Source organism: Carlito syrichta, unplaced genomic scaffold (genome assembly GCF_000164805.1).
Source record: "Carlito syrichta isolate Samal-C Ts95f unplaced genomic scaffold, Tarsius_syrichta-2.0.1 Scaffold304224, whole genome shotgun sequence".
Classification (NCBI taxonomy): domain Eukaryota; kingdom Metazoa; phylum Chordata; class Mammalia; order Primates; family Tarsiidae; genus Carlito; species Carlito syrichta.
The window spans coordinates 165,261-180,979 of record NW_007248320.1 but is presented as its reverse complement, the minus strand read 5'-3'; the positions used below and the strand labels follow the sequence as shown (position 1 = coordinate 180,979).

Below are 15,719 nucleotides of genomic sequence, written 5' to 3'. Positions count from 1 at the left end.
GAAGAATTTTAGTTGATTTCTTGATAGTTGGAGATCCCTATTGTTGTTGGACCACTGCTTTACTGAAAATATTAAGAAAGTATTCATTCATTCATATTGATTATACCAGAGACAGCTTTGAGGATATAATGGCGAATAAATAAGCATGTTTCTTAGGCCTCTTTCAATTTTGAATATTTCTCAGCCCCTACCCTATTCTTACAAACTTACAATTAAGTTTAATGAATCTCATTTATCTATTAAGGTAGTACCTAATTTCCATAGTAAAATCCCTACTCAATTTCACCCCTACTCATATGCTTTCAACCTTGTTTCTAGCCTAAGGTTAATTGACCATACAGGGCAAATACTTTAATACTAACTATACTGAAATATTTTAATGCTAATAGTACTTTTTTCTAAAAGTATTATCACAAGTTTTTATTGTGAAATATATGTATTTTAAAATGCCTGAAACATAAATATTCACGTAAATAAATGTTTGTACTGTGAATAGTCATATATCACTACTCAGATCAAGAAATAGAAGATTTCCAGCATCCCAGAAGCTCCCCATAGCCTCTTCCCAATGACAACCACCTTTTCCCTGCAAAAGTAATATATTGATTTATATGCTGAATACTTTCTACATTTTCTGTAGAGTTCTAACACCACACTGTAATGTTCTAACACCATAGTTCGATTTAACCTGTTTTTGAACATTATATAAATTTAATTAAGCAGAAGACTTCTTTTGTGTCTAGATTGAGATTTACCTGTGTTTTTGCCTATAATAATAGCTTATCCATTTTCATTGCTGTATGTATTCCACTGAATGTTCATACCATAACATATCCATTCTACTATTGATGGACATTTGGGTTGTTTTCAGTTTCTGTTACAAATACTATTAACATTCTTGTATATTTTTACTGGTACATGTGAGCATACATTTCTGTTGGGTATATTCCTAGGACAGGAAGTACTGGTACATTAGGTATATTTTCAACCTTAAGTAATACCAAACTATTTTCTAAAATAATTATACTAATCTTACCTTCTTTCCAGCAATAAATGTAAGTTCCTTTGGGCACCACATTCTTGCAGATACCATCATTTAGTATTGTCAAACTTTAATTTTAGCTATGAGTTATTAATTGCGGCTTTAAATTTACCCGATTATTAATGAAATTGAGTAATTTTTTGCTTATGAGAAGTAAACATTTAGAGTTCTTGTCTACATTTCTAAGAGTTGTTTATCTTTCTGTATATTGATTTGTAAGAGTTCTTTATATATTCTACTTATGACCTCTTTATCAGTTATATGGGTTGCAGTTGGTTTTTTTTTGACTCCGTGGTTTGCCTTTTCACTGTCTTAGTAGTATCTCTTGATGACTAGAAGTTCATTTAATGTAATATAGTCCAGCTTAATCAATCTTTTATGGTTGATGTTTTTGTGCTATGTTTAAGAAATGTTTGCTTGCCGGGCGTGGTGGCTCAAGCCTGTAATCCCAGCACTTTGGAAGGCCAAGGTGAGGGGATTGCCTGACCCCCACCCCGGGTTCTAGAACAGCCTGGGAAACTTGGTGAGTCCTCATCTCTACAATAAATAAAAAAATTAACTGGGCATGGTAGTGTGTGCCTGAAGTTCTGGCTACTTAGAAGGTCAACGCTGGGGTGGCCGAGCATGCCACTGCATGCACTCCAGTCTGGGTGACGGAGTGAGACTCTAACTCAAAAAAAAAAAAAATGTTTTCTACCCCAAGGTCATGAAGATATTCTCCTCTTTCAAAGTGTTACTATTTTGCCTTTCATGTTTAAGTCTACAGTTCCTGTAGTTTACTGTTGTGTATGGTGTGAGGTGGTGTGTCCAGTTGGATTGTTTCTGGGCTGTTTCATTGTGTATTTGTCTTTTCTTGCACCAGTACCACACTGTCTTAATTAATGTGGCTTTATGATTGGTCTTTAAATCTAACAGAAGAAATTCTCCTACCATCTTTAAAAGTGGCTTGGCTAGTCAGTCTCAATTCTGTTCATGTTCATATATATTTTAGAATCAGCTTATTAAGTTTTACCAAAAGAGCATAAACTATCAAGCAATCTTGCAAATTTACTTGACTTTATTGAACTTACAAATCAATTTGAATAAAAGTGATATTTTTGCAACATTGAGACCTTTAATCCATGATCATATTCTATCTGTTCATTTACTATTTTTGTTTTATTTTTTATATGTTACTAGATTTTAATTGCCAACATTTTCTTTAGGATTTTCGTATCTTGTTTATGAGTGCATGAGGCTAGTCTGAATTTTTCCTTATTCTTAATCTCTTTGTTTTGTTACCAAGATTCTGTTATCCTAAAGAGTTAGAGAATGGTCTTTTTTCTGTTCCCTTGAAGAATTTGTATAATTTCCTTTAAACACTCAGTAAAATTGGCCATAAAGCCACCCGTGCTGGGGGTTTTTGTTGTTTGTTTGTTTGGTTTGGATTCTGTGTGGAGAGTGGGAGAAGGCAGAAGAAGTTCAAAATACACATTTAATTTATTAATAGTTATATAACTACCCAAATTTCTTGTCAGTTTGATATGTTGTAGTTTTCTAATAATTTATTTCATGTAGGTTTTCTAATGTTTATCTTTGTCCACAATCTCTTACCTTTTAATTCTGCAAGAAAAGTAGTGATATCCCCCTTTTTCATCTCTGATTTTTGTTATTGGTACTTTCTCTATTTTTTTAACTACTTCTCAGTGATATTTATCAATTTTATTAGTCTTCCCTAAATCAAATTTTGGCTTTGTTAGTCTATTGTATGTTTGTTTTTCTATTTCATGTTTCTGTGTTTACGTCTTTATTATTTTCTCCTGTCCACTTTTTTTTTGCAGTGTTTTTGCTATTTCCTAGTTTCTTGATATAGAGGTTCAGTTTACTAATTTTTCAGTCTTTTTTATTTTCTAATATATATGCAGTTAGAGATGTACATTTCTAACTACTACTTTAGCTGCCTATAAACTTCTTTTGTAATCAATATTTTTTATTGTGATATTGTGGGGTACAGTTAAGGGTTAGGTATATAAATATGCTTCGTTCAGGCACCCTTGTTAATAAGAAGTGTCTCCCCATTGCCTATAAACTTTAATATGAATTATTTTTCTTCTCATTCAGGTCAAAGCATATTTAGTTTCTATTGTGATTTCTTCTTTGACCTCTGGGTTATTTAGAAAAATGTCTTTCTTCATTTCTAGACATGAAGTGTTTGTAGATATATTTTTATTAATTATTTCAAGATTAATTTTATTACGATCAGAGTACATGTTCTATATGATGTCAGTGCCAGTGTTTTTTAAAATTATTAAAACTTTCCTTAAGACTCAGTACATAATCAATGTTTGTAAATGTTCCCTATGTGTGTGTTGTTTTTCCATGTATATACTCAACTTGTTGAGTACAATGTTCTATACAATTTATATCAAGTTTGTGTTAATCTTATTGTTCAAATCCTTTATAGTAACTTATATCCTTTTGTCTGTTTGTCTACTGATTACTTAAAGGTATTAAAACCTTCCATTATGATTGTGGCTTTATTTAAAATTTTATTTGTGGTTCTTGTCAGTTTTTGCATTATGTATATTATGGCTATATTATTAGGTACACCAACTTTATTGTATATTGCTAGTGAAGATATTGTTACAAAATGATTCTCTTTATTTCTAGTATATTTTTGGCTTTAAGGTCTATTTATTCCAATATTATTGCTACACCAAGTTTTTGTTTGGACAGAGATGTTAGGTTAATGTGGTTTTATATTTTTCATCCTTTTACTCTGAACTATTCAGTCTCTATATTTTATCTATTATTTATTTATTTATGTCTCTATATTATATTTATTTGTTTGTTTGTTTTGAGACAGGGTCACAGCAGCCTCAGCCTCCTGGGCTCAGGCAGTCTTCCTGGCTCAGCCTCCTGAGTAGCTAGGACTACAGGTATATACCACCATACTTGGTTAATTTCTGCATTTTTTTGTAGAGACAAGGTCTTGCTATGTTGCCTAGGCTGACCACAATGTCTTTATGTTTTAGATATATCTCTTATATATATCTTTTGTTTTTTTAATTCAGTCTGATCATCTTTTTTATCATTGGAATATTTATTCCATTTGTATTTCTTATAATTGTTGGTATATTTATATTTATATTTTCACTTTATTGTGTGCTTTTTATTTCTTCCACAGGTTTTTTGTTGTTTTTTATTTCTATTTTTGCTTTCTTTTTTGGATTGATCTCTTATTTTTTAATTGATCCAGTTTTTACTCTGTCGGTTTTGAAATTACAGTTGACTTTTCATATTGATGGGTTTTGCATCTGTTGATTTTACTAATTATAGATAATAATATTCTTTAAGAAATGGATGGTAATGCCGGGCTCAGTGGCTCAGCCTGTAATCCCGCGCCTTTGGGAGGCTGAGGTGAGTGGATTGCCTGAGCCCGCGGCTTCGAGACCCACCTGGGCAGCGAGATCTCATCTCTACAATAAATCAAAAAATCAGCCGGGCATGGTAGTGCATGCCTGTAATTCCGGCTACTTGGAAGGCTGAGGCGGAAGGATTGCCGGAGCCCAGCAGGTCGAGGCTGCGGTGGCCGGGAGCGGCCACTGCACTCCAGTCTGGGCGACAGAGTGAGACTCCAACTCAAAAAAAAAAAAAAAAGAAAGAAATGGATGGTTGTTTCTGTACTGAACATATATAGGCTTTTATCCTTGTCATTATTTTCTAAGCAATACAATATAACATAGCATTTACATTCTATTAGGCATTATAAGTCATGTAGAGATTACTTAAAGTATATGGGAGTATACATTACTTACAGTATGGGGGAGTAAAGTGGGAGTATATAAGTTATATGCAAATATGACATCATTTTATATGAAGGTCTAAGCTTCTGCAGATTTTTGATATCTGAAGAGAATCTTATGGGTACTGAGGAATGTTTGTACATACTTTTACTAGAAATTATGACATACGTCTTTGACTTAGCAATACAGAAAATGTAGGTACCTTAGAATATTTTAGTTTCATATATGCCTCCCAACTAAAATGCTGTTTTTATATAAATACTTCTAAATCCCCAAGACATTTTTTTTTGTTTTTGAGTAGGAGTCTCACTCTGTCACCCAGGCTGGAGGGAAGTATGACACTCTCCTAGCTACTGCAGCCTCGACCTGCTGCTATCCTTCCACCTCAGCCTTCCAAGTAGCTGGAACTACAGGCACATCCCACCACGCCTGACTAATTTATTGATTTATTGTAGAGATGAGGTCTTGCCAAGTTGCCCAGGCTGGTCTTGAATTTGTGGGCTCAGGCAATCCTCTCACCTCGACCTCTGAAAGTGCTAGGATTATAGGCGTGAGCCACCATGCCCGGCCTTGCAAGACATTATTAATATTGTTTTAGTAGAGTTACTGGCCATGTAGATTTACTCATATTTTAACTATTTTTATTCCTTTTTTTTGTCTCTAACTTTATACCTGGGATTAATTATTATTCTTTCTGAAGGTCACCATTTAATATTTCTTTCACTGTGTGTTGAAATTCTCTCAGTTTTTATTTGTCTAAATTTGTCTTTATTTTACCTTTCGTCTTGGAGGATGTTTTTATAGTGTGGAGAATTTTAGGTTGGTAGTAATTTACTTTCTTTTCTTTGAATATATTATTCCATTGTCTTCATTATTCCTATTGAGAAGTCATAATCTTCCTGTTTCCCTGGAAGAAACTCTTGTCTTTAGCTGCTTTTAGTCATCTTCTCCCCTCATTTTCTCTTTTTTTGGCTAGGTATGTTTTTCCTTTTATTTATTCTTCTCAGGATTTGTTGACCTTCTTGAATTTTAGATGAATGTCTTTCCTCAATATATTGAAACTTGTCAGTCATTATCTATTATCTATTATCTTTTTTGTCTTCTTATTCTGATATCGTAAATATATTGTACCCTTCTGTAATCATTTCCTCTATTTCTTAACTTTTCTTCTGTATTTTTTACTCTTGTCTTTTTTTACATAGTTTCATGTAGTTATTTTTTACATAGTTTCTTCAGATCTGTTTTCCAGTTTGTATCTTTCTTGAACTGGGCCTAACATGAAGTTAAACTCATTTATTAGATTATCTATTTTAAAATTACAAAACATTCACCCTTTTAAAAAATCTGCATGCAAGTCGGGCTTGGTGACTCAGCCTGTAATCCCGCGCCTTTGGGAGGCTGAGGTGAGTGGATTGCCTGAGCCTGCGGGTTCGAGACCTGCCTGGGCAACTTGGTGAGACCTCATCTCTACAATAAATCAAAAAATTAGCTGGGTGTGGTAGTGCGTGCCTGTAGTTCCAGCTACTTGGAAGGTTGAGGCGGAAGGATCGCTGGAGCCCAGCAGGTCGAGGCTGCAGTGGCTAGGAGCGGCCACTGCTCTCCAGTCTGGGCGACAGAGTGAGACTCCAGCTCAAAAAAAAAATCTTCATGCTGCTTTTTACGGTTTCCAATGACTGCTGAATTTTCAAGCCTGATTTTTATAGCTTTGGATAAAATGTAGTCTATAGTTTTATAGACTATGTTTGCTCATTCTCATATCACATGACTTTTGGATGTTTCTGTGGTCTGCTGTTTTTGCTGTTTCTTCTTCATGTTGCATATGTCCTCATGTGCTTGATTATCCTTTATTGACTGGTGGACATTAGATTTGAAAATTATTTGTTTGTTTGTTTGTTTGTTTTTGAGTTGGAGTCTCACTCTGTCGCCCAGGCTGGAGTGTCGTGGCACACTCACAACCACCCCAGCGTCGACCTGCTGGGCTCCGGCGATCCTTCCACCTCAGCCTTCCAAGTAGCCGGAACTACAGGCGCGTGCTACCACGCCTGGCTAATTCTTGATTTCTTGTAGAGACACGTCTCATCAAGTTGCGTCGGCTCAGGCAATCCACTCGTCTCGGCCTCCCAAAGTGCTGGGATTACAGGTTGAGCCACCGAGACTGGTCTGATAAATTCTTTGAAGCTAGGAATGATGATTTTCACCTCAACCCCATGGTAACCCTGACTTTCCAAGATTATCTTTATATAGTTTTAGAGCTTAAAATTTATATGAGCTACTCAAAAAACTGGAAGCCAATCTATGGTTCATGAGAAGGCTGATTTATTTCAGGATTACCTGTTTCTAGGGTGCAGCTCTTTAATATCCCACCCAAAGCACCAGGGTCCTTATACTTAGCAGACCTTGGCACTGAATTTTTCACTCCAAGATTTGTAAGTATACACTCTGATGTGCAAATATTCTCAAGGCAGATGTGGCCCCAAGTTCAAGATTCTCCCCTCTAGATTTCTCTTTTTGCCCAATTCTTGTCCTATAAATTACTTAACTATCTTGTTTGCTTTCTGATGCTTTGAGGGTTTGTTTTCTTTTGTGATTTGCTTTTTGTTCTGCTTTTTAAGTAGTCATTGGTGGGAAAGCTAGTCTGAATCACCTAGTCTTATTTCCAGAAGCAGAAATACCTACTTCATATCCTTCACATCTGGTTTTACCATCCTGTTCCTTCTATTTTATTTTAGAGAGACTCTCTGAGCTGTGCTATCTAATGTAGTAATTCCTAGCCACTTATGACTGTTGAGCCCTTAAAATGTAGCTAGTTTGAATTGAGATGTACTGTGAATATAAAATGTATACCAGATTTCTAAGTCTACTACTAATAAATGATTATAAAATATTTTATTAATAATTTTTATGCCAGGCTCGGTGGCTCAGACTGTAATCCCGCGCCTTGGGAGGCTGAGGTGAGTGGATTGCCTGAGCCCGTGGGTTCGAGACCCGCCTGGGCAACTTGGTGTGACCTCATCTTTACAATAATCAAAAAATTAACTGGGCATGGTAGCGTGCGCCTGTAGTGCCAGCTACTCGGAAGGCTGAGGCGGAAGGATCACTGGAGCCCAGCAGGTCAAGGCTGCAGTGGCTGGGAGCAGCCACTGCACTCCAGTCTGGGCAACAGAGTGAGACTCCAACTCAATAATAATAATAATAATAATAATAATTTTTATATTATGCCAGGCACAGTGGCTCACACCTAATCCTAGCACTTGGAGAGGCCAAGGCGAGAAGAATGCTTGAGCCCAGGAGTTCGAGACCAGCCTAGGCAATATAACAAGACCTTGTCTCTACAAAAAAAAAAAATCAAAATTAGCCAAGAGTGGTGGTGCACACTCATAGTGCCATCTATTTGGGAGGCTGAGATGGTAGGAGCACCTGAACTCAGAAGGTAAAAGCTGTAGTGAGCCATGATTGTGCCACTGCACTCCAACCTGGACAGCGTAGTGAGACTCCAAGTCCAGAAATATATATATATTCATTTCTTGCTGAAATAGTCTAGATATATTGAGCTAAATAAAATATTATTAAAATTAATTTCACCTTTTTACTTTTTTAATGTGACTATTTGAGAATTTAAGATTACATATGTAACTTGCATTTGTGATTACATTATATTTCTGTTGGATGGTGTTGATATACAAGAAAGTTGTTAAGAACACAAGATCAGTCCAGCTTAGTGGCTCAACCTGTAATCCCAGCGCTTTGGTAGGCCGAGGCTAATGGATTGCCTGAGGCTGTGGGTTCAAGACCAGCCTCATCTCTACAATAAACAAAAAATTAGCTTGGTGTGGTAGTGCGTGCCTGTAGTTCCAGCTGCTTGGAGGACTGAGGCAAAAGGATTGCCTGAGCCCAGTAGGTGGATGCAGGGGTGGCCGTGAGCATACTACTGAACTCCAGCCTGGGTGATGGAGGGAGACTCCAACTCAAAAAAATAAAAAGAACACAAGATCTATGGCCTGGATTTGATTCCTGACTTTACCATTTAATGGCAGTGTAGTTCTGGGTTACTTTCCTAACTTCTTGCCTTAACTTTCTCTTCTGTAAAAAAGGGAATAATAGTAATATCCATTTCAAATTATATTCCAAAGGTAAAACAAGATAAAAGAGGTGAAACACTTAGCACATGGGTATCTTATAGTAAATATTGATAAAAATTTAGCCATTATCTATGTTTTTATGATGATGATGATGACTACAGTATCAGATTTTATACTTCAATAGTCTTTTTTTTCTCATCCTTAAAATTTTTCCTTTCACTTATAGTAATAGATTTCTTGGCTAGATACTATAATTTGACTGGAGACACAGGCATATATACAGATTGAATAAGAGAGGAAGAATATGTCACAAACAAATACTCATTAAGTTTGGCTGCAGAAAATTTTTAATGCTTCTTCAAGATAATATTGACTAAAATATTTTTGTAGGCTATGTGGCAACTATGTAACTACTTTACAATTGTAGTCAGAAGGAGTCTGATAGTGTGTTGGAAATGGTACTGTTCTGAGACTTGAGACCTAATTCTGCTACTGTGTTCTTCTGGACTCTGGTTTCCATACTGTAAAGTCATGAGCTTTGGATTAGATGATTACATAGGCCCCCTCAGGATTTTATTGTTTTTACATATTAATACCTACATATCACATATTTTGAATCTATAATCCAATTATGTTTATGTTTTCTAACTCATTTGGAATAGTGAAGACAAGATACGGTTAAAGGAAGTATAGAGTCATGGTAAGATAGAAGCACAACTTTTTACCCAGAAAATCTTACAAGATACTTTATGTTGTAACTAAATTATTTTTTCCAGAATTGTCTTTAATTTTACTGCAATATAATGGGAACTTTAGAGTGTATTAAGATACCATATAGTTAGGTATTATGATTGTAGTTTAGCAGAATGATTGCTGGCCTTATAGGAATGCCTGGGTTTTAACCTCAGCTTTGCCACTAGATAACTAAGTAAATTCTACACAAGTTTTTGTCCTTTGATTTATCTGTATGTAATAATGTAATATCTCAGAGTATGCAGTTGAGAAATTAACTAGAAAGATGAATACCTTTTGGTCTTTCTATAGGACTTGCATTAATATTTGTGAAGTACTTCAGGGGAAAAGAATTTAAAATATTATGTGAATAGACATCCATAACATTTTAAAGCCTCTTACTTAGATCATTCTTACAAATTAGTTCTATTTAATCTTCAAGGAATAACTCGTTTCTTTGTTTTCAAAGTATAGACAATTGAAAAGAGGGCAAACTTCCCTATTTATTTTATGAAGCTAGCACAATCTTAAACCTGTTAAAGTGAGTTTAAGCCTAGTAAAGATAGTATAGACACACACTGTATATGCTGTATATGCACACACATACACACACACACACACACACACACACACACACACTCAGACACACATGATACATATATATGCTAAAATTCCAAATAAAATACTAGCCAAGTGAACCCAGTAGTATATTTAAAAATTATATATATTGACGAGGAAGAGTTTAACCCAGGAATATAAAGGTGACCCTGCCTATAATCCCAGCACTTTGGGTAGCTCATGCCTATAATCCCAGCACTTTGGGAGGTGGAGGCAAGAGGATTGCCTTAACCCAGGGGTTCAGATCAGCCTGGGCAACTTGGCAAGACCTCGTCTACAATAAATCAAAAAATTAGCCAAGTGTGAGGTGCACGCCTGTATTTCCAGCTACTTGTAAGGCTGAGGTGGAAAGATCACCTGAGCCCAGCAGGTCTCGGCTGTGGTGGCTGTGAGCCTGGTTTGACAGAGTGAGACTCCAACTCAAAAAAATAAAGTAAAATAAAGGTGACTCTACACTATGAAATCTGCACATAATTCATTATATTAATATATTAGAGGAAAATTTATGATTATGCCAACAGACTTTTTTTAAAGAGATAAAAATCATCTGCTGAAAATTCAACATTTTCAGGGAAGTGCAGAGCAAAACAGCAGTGAAATAACATGCAGTACTGGCAGTATGTGGGAAAATGGGCATTCGTACTTTGGTGGTAGTGTAAATTGTTACAGCTTTCTGGGAAAAAAACGATAATAGCTATTGAAATAAAAATGCACATTATCCTTTTTATATTCTGCTTCTGGGAATCATTGCTACAAAAATTCTGTATTAGCATATACTATAATGCTAATTTACGCTAATATAGTATAGTAGGATTTTTATGTAAGGATATTTGTTTCATAGTTTGTAATAACTAAAACTGGAAACAACATGAATAACTTGTTCACCAGAGGAGCAATTAAATAAATTATACTACATCTGACTATGGAATATGGTATAACCATTGACCATGATGGATGTTGATGGCGTTGGGGTGTGGGATGACAAATTGTAGATTAGTGTGCATACTGTAATTCATTTTTTATTAAAAGAAAAAAAGGAGAAAGCCTATATATGTTATATGTGTGCATGAGCCATGAGAAATGTATGGAAAGATTGAGTTGAGAGAGGGGGTGAGATTGGTAAATTGGGAAAATCATTTTTTCTTCATATATTTCTGCAGTGTTTGACTTCCTATGAAGTACATTTGTTATCTTTGTAATAATAACACTTAATGAAGGAAAACATACTAAATAACTCGAAGTATGAAGATATAGGTTCTACAGATGTTGAATTTAGCCAGCCAGAGACATAAAAAATAGAAAAGTATTATGCTACACCTGCTATTGTAGAGAATGTTTGTAATCATTTCCATTCACATCCATTATAACAAATTACTTCTGAAAAGAAAGTTTATACTAGGAGATGGTGTCATTAGTGATTTTTTTCTTTTATAGCAACTCCGCTCCAATATCCGAGAAATGGAGAAGCTTTGTTTGAAAGTTCAAAAGAGTGACCTAGTACTTCTGAAGAGAATGATAGATCCTGTTAAAGAAGAAGCATCAGCAGCAACAACAGAATTTCTCCAGCTCCATTTGGAATCTGTAGAAGAACTTAAGAAACAATTTAATGATGAAGAAAATTTATTACAGCCTCCTTTGACCAGATCCATGACTGTTGGTGGTAATGTATTCTTATTCTTGGTCATAGTAATGCAGTTAATTAAAACTCACCCCCTTGAGTACATATTACAGATTATCTCTCAGCCTTCAGGAATTGCTTGCTATCCCAGTATGCTGAATCCTTGGGCCCTGAGTGTGCCTGGAAATGTGTACCCTGCATATTTTGCAGAATAAAAATTTTGAGGCTGTGCTGTGTACAGTGAAACTTCACGGCTTCAAGTATCCAAGTGTCTATTTACTGAAAAGAAATGTTAAAATATTTCCTAAGGATAATGTCATCCTTGTCTGCAGATTACTCTTCACTCCTTTCCAGGTGCAGGTTTGACCTATTCAGGCATGCTTTTTTCTTAAGCATTCCAGTTTTCACAGGGGATGTTAGGTCTGTCTTTCAGCCCAGCTCTCTGAATAACTGACAACATAAAAAAAATCTACAACAGAGGTCATGCCATTATCTTCTGTGATGTGATATCCTAAAATACACAGTCCTGTGAAATTTATCATTATATCTTTTAAGGATGTAATTGTTAATTGTCTATCACATTATAATAATATCTTTAACCCTGAAAATAACTATTGACTTAATACATAGTGATACTTCAAAGTAGTTGGTCTTTTTTAATCTCATGGGTATTGAATGGAGTAATTGATAAAGTTTTCCTCCTTGAGTTGTCTACTAGAAAGCTTAAAGCCACATTTTTTAACCACCAAAAGTCCAATTTTTAAAGTATCCTAACTTTATTTAATAACTGCTACCATTGTTTCCTTTTTTTCATCTAGAGTTTCTGTTTTATCTTTAATTTATTTCATCTTGTCACATTGTAGAAATCATTCTAAGCAGCCTTTAATCCTTATGGAAAAAGTGGGTATAAATAAATTACAAATTAGAACAGAATCTTCGGGATACTACACCTGCTTGGTTTTTTCTCTTTTTATTTACTCAGAGCAATCCTGCACCACTTTCTATCTCCAAAGCTGGATTATTTTTAATTTTGTATATTCAGTACTAATGATCCAGTAATTTACAGGGAAATAAAAAAATATTGGAAGAAACATTTAAACCACTATGGGGAGTTTCTGCATAATCTGGCTTTTGTTGAATCTTTAGTACCTAGCACAATGCTCGACAAACAGTGAACTATTCATAAGTGTTTTAGAAATATAAATAAATATACTTTTAGAGATAATTTTGTAATTTTAGATGTGCTGCAATTACTTTACTCTTTGGATAATCAGTATCTAAAATGTTTTGGAGAGGAGGAGATACTAGCACTCCACACTTGGTTGAAGAGTATTTAGGAAGAATGCTTTTTGATAGTTTGTAGTTACCAATTTTCATATTCTATTCATCTATAGTTATCACCACCATACTGGTGAGGTCAAAGGCTATTCTTGTCACTTAGAGCAAACTAATGCTTTGTGTGCATATGTAGGTAAACTGGACTTTATTTATAGTTCTGTGTGATTAAGGAGCCATCTCATGTACTCAGACATTGTGATAGTTGTGATGGCAATAATTATAGTAAAGGTAAGCTCGATTTTTTTGGGAAGAGTAGCTGGCATCAGCCCCTGTTTACCTTTGAATTGCCCATCGCCAGCAATTCCCCTATCAAGCAAAAATTTTGAGTTCTGAGTATTTTTTCACAATACATTAATATTCTTTAGACAAAAAAATTTTTGTAAAGTCAGGATCTCACTATGTTGCCCAGGCTTGTCTCAAATTCCTAGCTCAAATAGTTCTCCCACCTTGGCCTTCCAAAGCACTGAGAGTATAGGCATCAACCCCCATGCCCAGCCACAATATGATAATGCTCTAATACTTGCTTTAATTTGCATTTTATTATTGCATTGTTTGTGTTTCTACCAGTAGATTTGTTTGGGCTCAACACATTTGAGTTTATATAACATCAGAGGAATTGGATGATTATTAGAAAAAGATGGTTTACTCAGTTTGCTGGCAATTAACTTTCTCTTTAGGAAGCTGGCTAGTGTTAAAAAAAAAAAAAGGTTGGCAGAATTTGAGGAAGCAAATGAACAAGATTGGAGCAGAGCCAGACAATGAGGGAGAAGAAATAGAAGGTGAATTCATTACCCAACTGTTGATTCTCAAACTTCTCAATTCATGGAACACCAAATAGACTAAAGAACTAATTCCTGGGTGAAGACTACAAAATTAAATCACTAATGCTGATTTGATTGAGATAGTCCTTCTACTTATAAAATCACATATCTAAGTTATACCTAAAACAATGTACAGAATTTTAAAATCTGACTATTCAGCTGGTCATATTATGCTTTGACTGTGAATTCATTGCCAACATAAAGCAGTTAAAAAAATTGCTATCTCACCAAGTACCTGAGTATTTCACCAAGTGTGAGAGTTTCTTCTACAGTTTATAATTACAATATATAGTATACAATATATAATTCCAGAAGTATTAACAAATAATCATTCTGGATGGGAAAGCAGAAAAATAAAGAAAACAAAGCAAGTAACTAATTTACATAAGATTTCACTAGTGCAGTAGGAATTGGGTTTGCTCTGTATGTAGTCTTCTTCTAGTTGTAGACTCTTTTTTTGTCATTCCACATGTTTTTATTCTGTGCTCTCTGGTTTTCCTTATTTTTGCCTCATATATTCATTTTAGTAGCAATAACCTGTATGGAAAAGATGTTTTATTGCATAGAAGTTAAGTGACTTAAGATACTTTTTACTTTACAAATTCAATCTGATTCTAAATAAATTGGTTGGAAACATCAGCAGAGATTCGGGAGCAATGTTGCTACATTTCTATGAGTAAGATCAAAAATGCAAAAATAGTTTTTCATTTACAGATAGAAATGACAAGTAGAATAGGACATTTTTTATGTTCTCCAGAGAATGAAAGAAGCTTATTAAGTTTAGGGGAAGCTGTGATGATTTTGCTGTTTCTTTTGTCCAGATTCTGAGAGTTCCTGAAGCAAATCTCTGCCAATCTTGCTTTATCTGAGAAACTCCCTTCTGTCTCACTTGTGTGTCTAGTTTCATTTTTAGCATATTGCTTCCCACCAAGAGAAGCGATGAGCCTACAAATCTGATTTGTATTTAGAAAGGTGATTCAAGTCATACAGAGCGAATCAGGCCTTCTCTCCCTCTTTGTCTTTCTTTACTCCCAGGACACATACTTCAGCAGCGCAATAGGAACAGAATCTTAATACATTTTAAACAAATATTCATGGAAGAAAAGAATCCAATCTTAAAACTGCTGGAAACTTCAGACCAGCATATTGAATTTGATGAAACATTAGATTTTTATCACAGGTATATACATGTACTGAACAGTTTTGTGAAACATGTAGATGGGTTTGTATTATATGACCTGGATATATTTTCTATTGGTTTTACTTTTCTTAAAAGTCTTCATTTGCAACTAAGTTACACAATGACTTAGAAGTCATTTTATTTTGATAAATTTATGTAGATGACTAAATTAATTTCACTGTTTTTTAAACTATCAAAACTAAAAAAATGGAATGCTTCTGAATTTAGATTTTCAATGAAACTTTTTCTAATATAGTGAAGTTTAGTGGAAATTTCTTAGATATTGTTTTGTAATTCTTGGTAAAATCATTGCTATTCATGAAATATGGAGAAAGAGAGAGGGAGAAAATATTTGCAAATATATAGAAGAGAAGGGAAAAGTTTCATATCTGCATGATTTAGCTTATTTCTCACTTTGACTAAAGTGAGCCAACTCTCTTAATGTTTATTTGAGTTTATAGCCAATAATAAGGTTGTAAAACCAATTCTGGAGTTTGAAAAACAGT

General features: G+C 34.7%; 1 protein-coding gene across 1 annotated transcript in view; it reads left to right on the top strand.

The window, feature by feature from the left end:
• STX17 (syntaxin 17) overlaps window positions 1-15,719 on the top strand; it is a 62,418-nt gene that overhangs the window by 32,862 nt on the left and 13,837 nt on the right. The window contains exon 4 of the mRNA XM_008059509.2: window positions 11,691-11,916. Within this exon, the coding sequence (XP_008057700.1) occupies window positions 11,691-11,916 (226 nt within the window). The remainder of the gene's footprint in view (window positions 1-11,690; window positions 11,917-15,719) is intronic.